The 9945-nt window shown below is 44.3% G+C and overlaps 2 protein-coding genes across 2 annotated transcripts; one reads left to right on the top strand and one right to left on the bottom strand.

The window, feature by feature from the left end:
- Positions 1-876: 876 nt before the first annotated feature.
- Positions 877-3030, bottom strand: ier5 (immediate early response 5). The gene has a single exon (XM_029001632.1). The coding sequence runs from the start codon at positions 2188-2190 to the stop codon at positions 1414-1416; it is 777 nt and encodes a 258-aa protein (XP_028857465.1). The 5' UTR covers positions 2191-3030; the 3' UTR covers positions 877-1413.
- Positions 3031-3924: 894 nt separating this feature from the next.
- stx6 (syntaxin 6) lies at positions 3925-9343 on the top strand. The gene is made up of 8 exons (XM_029001633.1): positions 3925-4128; positions 4835-5004; positions 5088-5182; positions 5262-5324; positions 5475-5603; positions 6605-6711; positions 6964-7058; positions 7670-9343. Exons 1-8 carry the CDS (start codon positions 4094-4096, stop codon positions 7744-7746), a joined length of 771 nt encoding a protein of 256 aa, XP_028857466.1. The 5' UTR covers positions 3925-4093; the 3' UTR covers positions 7747-9343.
- Positions 9344-9945: the final 602 nt, after the last annotated feature.

Genomic DNA, 9945 nt, shown 5'->3' with positions numbered 1-9945 from the left:
TACATTTAATTGAATCAACATTTCCTCTTTGTTCCTTGAACATTCCAGGCATACACATGTTCTGCTGCTGTGGATAATCAGGAAACGGTTTCGCAACTGGACCCCCCTTCCCCCCCATCCTCTTCCAGGAATCTCAGCGGAGAGGCCAGCGAATCCTAAAAGAATAGCCGGCTGCCTCTGGAAGTCCGGCTCTGCATTCCCACGCGTTGCGACTAGTTCGTGCCTATTTTTTTGGCTCAAAGCAGAGAGGCTTAATCAACCAGGTGTCTTTAAACGTATCCAGACAGGTAACCAATGTGCCGAAGCGCAACCGCTCAATCTGGCTGGTGACCCTCTCCAGCTTTGTAAGGTCAGCTGACTTGTGAGGCCTGGGATTTCGGTGACCCACATTCCTCCTGGTGGAAAGGCGAGAGCCGCTTTAGCCAGCCCTTCTGGTCCTTTTCCAGGGAGCGGGTCTATTAATACCGGCCTTGTTCAAGCAAATGTTGCACAGGACCAGGGATCCCGATCCCAACTTCACGTTGTTGCCGTTAAAACTTAAAAGGAAGCGGCCTTTTACTGCCAGGCAACGTCCGGCTCATCCGTTCATGTTACTGCAGCCAAGCGTAAGAATAGCACGAGTGCGACTTTTAACAGAGCGAACTGCATACCTGACATACCTCGGGGCACAATGCCCCGGGTTTACGGCACGCGGTAAAAACTGGTTCTCAGAAGGAGCAGCTGAGTCTCCGGCTCCTCTCCAAACACCCTTTATATTGAACCCTGGTGGTTTTCGGTTACACAATTGTGTCAAAAGAGCACAAGTTAACCTTATTGTGTACCTAGGGGAACCTTGAGGGTGAAAGTGCAAGTGGTGTAATAAAAAGCACAAAAACGTCACATAAAACAAAAAGTTTTAATACGTGCACACCACGTAAAATATGATTGTAAATACAAAAAAAAAAAAAATTTTTACACATTCAGTTTAGAACATTGGGAGTAAAAGAAAACCTTTTTTACACAATCATACAAGGTACAAATATACAGGTCTTCATAAAACAAAGACGTGGGAAATTGCGCGGACCGCAGCCCCGCCTCTTCACAGGGCGTCAGCACCACGTGGCCGTCTCCGCTGATATTGTAACCCTCTCTCGCTTATTTACACCAAAACACACACACAAAAAAAAAAAAAAAAAGGTCCGTCTCTTCATATTCGGGATTTCGCGCTGAGGTAAAAAGTTACAACGAGAAGAAGGTGCAAACGTTCTCAGAACAAGCGCTCGGCAGCACGTCCACGTCGCGGGGAAACTCCCATCCCGGCCCCACCACGTGTAGCGGCGCGCCAGGCCGAGGGCCGCCCGGAAGAGAGGTGTGATAAAAGAGCATTTTATTTTTTATTTTTTCTTAAATGTCAATGGTCGGGTTTAGTCTTTCTTAAAAGGCCACGATGGCCGTAGTCCACGGGTTGAGGTTTTTCAGCATCTGGTCGCAGCAGATCTGTCCCGACCCGGAGTCGCCGTCCTCCCCCTCGGACGCGGGCGGCGTGTCGTCCTTGCTCAGCAGTCCCGAGAAACTAGAGCCGAAAATGGTGATGAGGTTGGACACGTTGCCCGTTTCCATCTCCTCGGGCTCTTCGGCGGCGCCGGAAGAGTCGGGCGTCGGCGTCACCTTCGTCCTCTTCTGCGGGGAGCAGGCGTGATGCGACTTCTCGGCGCCGCGCTTCCTGGTCGGGCACGAGTGAGCGCCGGGCGTCCCTGCCTCGTCCGGAAGAGCACGGCCGCCGCCGCCGGTCTGGTCCTCCGCGGGTCCGGCGGGCGAAGTTCCGCCCGTCTCTGCGTCGGCTTCCGCCGGGGGCTGCTGCGCGCCGGCTGGGCTCTCGCCGTCGGCCTGGGGTTGCGACGTCGGCTCGTCCGCGACCGGAGTCGCGTCGCCGAGCCCCGCGTCTTTTTGGGGGGCCGGGCCCTCCTCGGCCGCCGGCCGAAGTTTGTTCTGCTCGGCGTCCATCAGCTCCCACTCTTTGCTTTCGACCTGCTGGGCGCTGAAGCACACGCCGCCATAGTAGTCACTCAGGTAGACCTGTCTGGCGCTCCGGAGCACCAGGGACACCAGGAGGTTTTTGTGGAGCTTTATACCGCCTCGCTGTACACGGGAGTTATAAATCTTGCCCAAAGAAATGCTCATAATCCGATGCGCCTCCACTTTGTACTCCATGGTTAAAAAAAAAAAAAAAAAGAAGAAGAAGAACGATCGTTGGTAATCTCCAGCTAACAGGGGGGAAGTAACTTCGAGAAAAATCCGAACAGTGAAAGAAAACCCCCACGAGGAAATTTCCAACAATAAATTTCCTCCCACTTTCTCCGCTAATACTGTTGTTATTTGTGGCGTACTCTTTTTTTTTTTTCTTAAAAAAAAAAAAGCAGACGCTATAGTAAACACGACGGATTCATCGTTCTGGTAAATTGGGTGGTAATGAGGGAGGGGGGAATTAAAAAAAAAAACCCCAACAATTTCTTTTTTACCTCGTGTTCCGCTCTTTCACCCAACAACAGCCCTCAGAGAAATGGGAGCGTTGCTATTTATAACGCCTTTATATACCCTGACGTCACGGCCACTACAGCCAATCCCGAGCGGCCGCCTTTTTTTTTCCACAACCCCTCGGACGCGCGCCCCGCCAAATCCGTACGCGCCAATCGGCGACGAGGATGAAGATTAGAGACGTTTAACTACAAACGTGAGAGAAACGCTTAAAGAGCCACGGTTGTTTTCAAGGCGCGGACACGAAGCAAAAATAGCGAAACAAATAAAATAAATACATTTTAATTATTATTTTAAATATAGATTTACATTTTATTTTAAATATTTTTTTATCGTGCACCCTACCAGAAGGTACAGGAATTCGATTTAAAATAGAAAGAAATGCACGCGGGAAGTAACACGTTAACATTGCGTTGAATAATACGACGCCGACCACAAATCTGCTTTTCAACACACGTGATCGACGGTGGCTTTACGTACGTGCATGGCCCTTTAACGACTTCCTGGACTGATGTAATGGTTTGTTTCAGTCAGGTCACATGACACCATTGTGCAAAATCCATTGCGGCGTCTGGGCAAATGTTAGTGAATGGAGGACGGGGGGATGGGAGCAGCTTTCCACAGCCACGTTTTGATATATATATATATATATGTATATACACACACACACACACACACACACACACTTCGCGCTTCCCGGCTTTGCTGTTTCCTTCTCGAGTGCGAAGGAACGTCCAACCGAGACAGAAGCAAAAGGCTAAATGTGGGTCATAAACAAAATAAGGCGGGGAGGGTTGTGGGTATGACGTAATGTCCTCCCTCCCCCGTAAAACCATTCATTCAAAGGGGGAAAATAAACAAACGCATTTTTGATACGATTTGTGCCAAGAGACTCCTTCCCCACGCCGGCTTGTTTTCATTATTACAGATATGTGGCAGCGTGTTGTGTAACGGATGCACAGAGGAGTCCACGTATTAAAAGCAAAACACGATCCAACCGAGAAGCGTACTGCGGCGTAGTAATGGCCTTCGCAAACACGCGGGGATCAAGTTATCGAGGAAGCAACATCAATAATTTAACGACAGAGAACGGAATAGCGGCACCACCGACGGGAGACGCCGTTTAAAGTACAACACGTCTTCACACGCAACCTCGTTCCACAGTGGGAATTGTAAAAAAGAAAAAATTAAAGATTGCACCTCGTCAAATGTTTCTTCATAAAGTGTGTGTGAAATGTAATATTTCTGACCTGTGTCGAGCATTCTGGGCTCTTTTGACTGGTCGGTATATGTTTTTTTTTTTAATACAGCAGCGGTGAAAGGTTCCCCGTTTTATTTTCTCTACACTCCAATTCTAAACGTTTTAAAATTGCCGACGGGGGAGTCAGCGCTTTACCCGAGATGGGGGCGGTGCTCCGCGAACTCCGACCCGGATGTGGTTCCTCGTTGGAATGGCGTCGGCAACGCCGACTTTAATCCGCGGTTTTGTTTACAGCGGGCACCAGCCGATGACGCCCCTGCTCGCCGGCCTAGAGCATGACGATTCTGCAGGCACGTATCTTCATCTAAAAGAAGCAAGATGTCGATGGAAGACCCGTTTTTCGTCGTAAAAGGGTGATTATTTCACTTTATAACGCTTGCTGGCCGTTTGTTTGTTAGCATGTTACTCAATGAATGTAGCGGTACGATAGCCGTAAACCCTGCTAATATTATTGCTAGCGTCTTTGCCACGTATTTCTCTTCTTATGCTTGAGATGTCCGTAGAGTTCTGTTTCTCTTATGTGTTAAGTATCGACTCTTTGTTCAAATCGACATCTTAAAGCAGCAGTTGCTCCATTGTGATCTACGTACTTAGCTGCTTATATCTAAGTAATTAATGTGATCGCAGGTAGTTCCCAAGATCTACTTTTTAGTTTTATCTCGAGTCAGCTTTTTTTTGTAGGTCTGAAGTGCGTTTTGTATTTATACGCAAGCACTGTATATTTGAGAGAGCCTATATTTCGTTCTCGTCAAGTTAAATAGATAACGCTGCTACTTTGTCACAGATAACGTTTCACTTTTTAAGATGTCTACAGGACATCTATGAGGACCAGGTTGGGTTGAAAATGGATGCTCTGGATGGAAATTCTGAGAAATTTTCAAAGCTGTTGAGGTCGATTCTGTACTTGGTTGGTCATGGAGTCGAAGTTGTTCTCCTGTTTCCATGTATCTGATATTGTGGTGGCCGGAAACACGTTCTTTCGTCACTTTTCACCTGAACAGCTAAAAAGGCCCTGCGCAGTGTGTACATTGGCTTAAATGATTTTGTGTTTGTGCTCAGGGAGGTCCAGAAGGCTGTCAACACTGCTCAAGGCCTTCATCAAAGATGGACAGAACTGCTGCAGGATCCTGGTGGTGCCTCAAAGGAGGAGGTGGACTGGACAACAAATGAGCTGAGGAACAGCCTGAGATCTATTGAGTGGGACCTGGAAGATTTGGATGAAACCATCAGTATCCCTTTTGTCTATTGAAATTACACTTCATTGTAATGGACTGAAACGGCATATGGGGTTTTGCCTTAACGTTGTGTACAGGTATTGTTGAGTCAAATCCCAAAAAGTTTAATCTGGATGTTTTAGAACTTTCTAAACGCAAAGCTTTCATCACAAGCACCAGGCAAACTGTCAAGGTGAGATGTCAGTTTCCATAGCCAATTAGGAAGTTAATGTGCGTTATTAATGTTAATGTAGATATGAATTTCTTCACAGGAAATGAAAGACCACATGTCTACCCCAATGGCTCAAGCACTAACAGAGAAAAGAAGTCGTCAGGTTTGCGCGACATTGTAGCCTTACTTTCACAATTATGTAAAGCAAGTCATATGGAGAACTCTGTATGTTTGAATGTGATTGTCAGTGTGGTATATGGAAATAATATTGAATGTAAATCACATTTTTTGAGCACCATACTTCCTCTCATAGGCTTTGTTGGGGGATGGTGGTGCCCAGCGGCCAATTTGGCAACCAGGAGGAGACCGATACACCAGGCTGGATCAGGAGTTGCAGACAGCCAACTCACAGTTCATTGATGAGCAACAGACCCAGCAGCAGGTAGTTCCAGTTCAGAATCCTAAAAATCTGGCCTACTCACATGGTGACCGTAAGGTGTTTAGCCATATCCTCATGGACTTCAGACAGTCTTGGGAAAACCATGTCTGGCACTTCTGCCTCTTAAAAGAAGATTGTTCTTGTCACACCTCCTGGATATGTTCTGTTTTTTTTTTTTTTTTTTTTTGTGCAAGTAAACTAGTCCAGTGTTTCCAAACCACATATTTTCAGATTCTGCCCCACTCATTATTAGGCCATTAAGTAACAGCTGAGCCTAATTAAGGTAGGACTGAAGTGAAAACATTTTGGCATATGTTCTTCAGGGACCAGGATTGGGAATCGCTCATCTAGGCTATAGAGTCATACAGTACACATGTTGCACACCTTGGAGGACTGTCTTTATGACACACTTTGATCATTTATAGCACCTGTGTCAATCTTGTGGCCCACTGACTACATCCTGTGAGATAACTTTGGTAGGGTGGTAGTAGCCTAGTGGGTAACACACTCGCTTGTGAACCAGAAGACCCAGGTTCAAATCCCGCTTTCTACCATTGTGTCCCTGAGCAAGACACTTAACCCTAAGATGCTCCAGGGGGGGACTGTCCCTGTAACTACTGATTGTAAGTTGCTCTGGATAAGGGCGTCTGATAAATGTAAACTTTATATAGATTTCTTATTATGGCCTTGCAATTTGAAGTGTGGCCCCCATAATGCAGTGCGCACATTACTGACAAAGTGAATGTCCTTCGAAGGGCACTTTGCCATTGATGAATTTCAAGCACCAAATTTCAAACTGCCTTTTCAACCCATGTGCTGACGACGTGGAAAAAGTTTCAGCTGCAGAGTAAAAAAAAACACATTTTTTACGAAGCGTTTGAAGCACTGCATTATGGGATCTGTAGTTTGTGTGTGATCAGTGCTTCATATCACAGGCCTTATTAATAGATATAAAAAAAAGTGTTCTCGTGTAGATTCAGGCATTAATGTTTTTTTTTTTCCAGCTCATTGCTGAACAGCAGGATGAACAACTAGAGCTTGTCTCTGGGACAATTGGTGTCTTGAAAAACATGTCCCAAAGGATTGGCCATGAGCTGGACGAGCAGGCCGTGTGAGTGTTGCAACTTTTCTCATATTGTCTTACATATTTGGCAAAGTGACCCAATAATCACCTTGAATAAGATTATTGTTCTGTGCTTCTGCTAATCCAGTCTTTCAGCAAGGTTTAGTCCTTTTTTTTTTTTTTTTTTAATACACATAACTATGCCACGCTAGACATAAAATCTTTCTTTGCGCTAAGAGAGACACCTCTGCTCTAGAACTGTATTTCTGTAAAAATGCCCTGTGTGTTGTCTGTTTCCAGTATGCTAGATGATTTCTCACATGAGATGGACAGCACCCAGTCCAGACTAGACAATGTGATGAAGAAGCTGGCTAAAGTCTCCCACATGACAAGTGGTGAGTTTTGGAGATTGAATTACATAGGTATTCATTGATATTAACCAGTATTGATTATAAAAATATATAAATTCTCATAAAAATTTAATTACTTCAATACATGAATTAAACTCACTGAAAACTTGCAAGCTTTAAATGTCTTCTTGGACTACATTTTACAGTTGGTGCTGATGTATGCATCTTTTTTAAGAAAAGGCACATTTTCTTTTAATCTCATGAATTGGAGTTGTAGAGGTCTTCCTGTCCAGCAGTGCCTCCTGCGTGAGTTCCTGGAGTCAGTCAGGGTTACTGACTGGAGCGGAAGGAAAGGCAGGGCCTTTTTTTAAGGGTGGCAGCGCCTTATAAGGGTTTATCTTATAAACTCAGGAAGCCTGACTCCCGGCCTCGCTGTAGGAATGGCTCGTCTCTGAGAATAAGAATCATGTGAAATCTCAACCTTCCCACCCCACCCCTCAGACCTCAGGATATCCTGTCACTATTTCCTTTTAGGTGACATTTTTAAAAACTAAAGTTCCTTTTCTCTGTATCTTCCTTTTTTAACCTTACTTCTGGAGTTAGTAGAAAATAACATAGTAATGAAAGTGCATTAATATTTTCATTTCTCTACGCAGACCGGCGTCAGTGGTGTGCCATTGGTGTCCTGTTGGCCATCCTGTTTGTGGTCATCATTCTGCTCATAGTTCTGTGATCATGCCGTCCTCTGCCACTATGCAGCTGCTCTCCAGCCTGCACACTAAGACAGGCCAGACTCTTGGTGCACCGGGAAATGCCGGTTTCTTTGAATCGGCTCCACTCTGCTGGTATTAACGTTTTCTCCGTTACGCTGTCAGAAACTGTACATCATGCTTCTTTCGTCGCTGCGCTCTGACCTCTCAAGCTTTTGACTTTTTATCCGAAGAGGACAGAAGGTGTGGTATTAATCAGCAAATGTTAGGCCTGGTTTCTGCTCATGCCTTCAATTCTACAGACTGAAAGTTCATGTGATCTGGCTGATCCCTGGAGGAACTGAATTTGAAGAATCTGGATTATGTTAGGATGGGGAAAGAGAGCATTTTTCTTGTTTTAATATGTTCGACCCACTAATGAAGTATTAACAGTGATTCTTCCTGAAAAGATCGGTCTGACCCTTTATGTGTGTTTATACAGTCTGTGCTAGATGTTCTTAATTTAATCATACAACTATAACACTAATGTTTTTAACAATGGGGGGAAAAACAACAACCTAAGCGGGTTTAACCGTACTAACTTTTTCCAAACTGAAACACAATAGCAAAATATTCTGTGACACTAAAAATCTTGCACTGGACATATGCATTTGACTTATTTACTTCTCCAAGTCTCTTGTTTGAGGTGCAAGATGTCTGGATGCAGTTTGTGTGTTTTCTACCTAGAGGTGAAGCCAGTCTTCATTCCAGCATCTACCTTTTAGTGTGGCCTATAATCACTATTGCTCATGTATACTGTTCCATTTATAATATTGCAGAGTCCAACAGAATCACTTTGACCGAATGACTGATTGTTGGTTCATGCACATACATCGACTCAGTCGTAAACTATATTTGTATCAGAAGTCTCATTGTATATTGAGTTTAGTGTTCTTAACACACCCTCTTTTTTTATTTAGAACAAGGTCTTAAATGTCTTTGCAATAGAGACTTAATGGTACAATCTGATGTCATTAACAGTATGGATTGTTTAAATTTAATCAGGGTATTTTTTGTCATTGACCTGGCTCCAGTCATATTTTGGCTGCTGGTTTATAGGGGCAGATTGTGCCATTAAGGTGTACACTACATGCTTACTGTATTAAACAAATGTAAAAATTCTCTCAACGTTCAACATTTGCAAAGGTTTGATGCATATGTTGGTCTGATTGCTGTTTTCTATAAGTATGATTCACACAGAGGCATTATTGAGCATTTCCAGATTTTGAAACTTTCCATGCAGTTATGCACCTTGTATGACTAATTAATCTGTTTCAATTATGAGGCTTATTTCATATTTCGTTATGAAATGTTAAACATAAAAAGAAAAAAAAAAGATGCTGGTTGAACAATCAAGCCACTGTTGCTTCCCTAATCAGTGGAAGGTGGAAGAATTCCTGATGTGAGGGAGCGTGAAACCACTTTTGTGTATGTTTGCTGTTCATTTCAATGTCTGCACCCCCTTATGGGGTAAGTGAGAGTTTGTTAATCCCTCACTTTCCTGACCTGTGAAATGTGATGTCTGACTCCGCAGTGTGGATTTATCTCTGAAAATGCTTCATTAAAAGCAATTCAAACATTCTTCTGTGTGGGCCTGTGTCATGGGCATGTTTTTTTTTTTTTTTTTGCGTCCCATTTAAACCCATATATGGTTCATATGAGTTGGGGGGGGGGGGGTTGCCAGTTAAGACCCCAGATGTCTGTGTTGGCCGTGGCCGTTGAAGACGTCACCTATTGATCCAACTCTTCCTCTGCGGCGCGCAGAAGCCCCCCATGTGAAAGCTGGGGGTGGGCTTTCAAGCTAGGGCTGAAATGACAGGTGGCCCTCTCCATTGAGAGCTTCTCCCCTCCCCCTGCTCTTTGTCTTTCTCCAACATGATTAGTCATCCACACCTGAGACCCACAGTGGGTAGCTTTTTTCATATTGCACATCTAATGGTGCCAAGTGTTTCTTTTTTTTGTTTTTATTTATATGATACGATTTTTTTAATAATATTTAAAAACTATATTGTAATGAGCACATTTACAATTTAAAATGTCCATAAAAAATGGTGTTGTGAGTGTATTTCACAATAGAAGGTGTGTGTCTGTGTTGTGATGCATCCTGGGTAGCAGGTGCAATGTGTGAGTCGCCAGTCGAGCTTTCCTTTCCAAAAAAAGCATAGGGGACAGCTGAGCTCACG

Source organism: Denticeps clupeoides, chromosome 13 (assembly GCF_900700375.1).
Source record: "Denticeps clupeoides chromosome 13, fDenClu1.1, whole genome shotgun sequence".
NCBI classification, from domain to species: domain Eukaryota; kingdom Metazoa; phylum Chordata; class Actinopteri; order Clupeiformes; family Denticipitidae; genus Denticeps; species Denticeps clupeoides.
Note: the sequence above shows the minus strand (reverse complement) of the source record. Positions and strands in the feature narration are given on the sequence as shown.

Bases quoted from the DNA above. Each gene is read 5' to 3' on its own strand.
- ier5 (XM_029001632.1), bottom strand. From the start codon at position 2,190: ATGGAGTACAAAGTGGAGGCGCATCGGATTATGAGCATTTCTTTGGGC.
- stx6 (XM_029001633.1), top strand. From the start codon at position 4,094: ATGTCGATGGAAGACCCGTTTTTCGTCGTAAAAGG. The intron at 4,129-4,834 runs GTGATTATTTCA...GTTTGTGCTCAG, and splicing joins CCGTTTTTCGTCGTAAAAGG to GGAGGTCCAGAAGGCTGTCA. The intron at 6,712-6,963 runs GTGAGTGTTGCA...GTCTGTTTCCAG, and splicing joins GAGCTGGACGAGCAGGCCGT to TATGCTAGATGATTTCTCAC.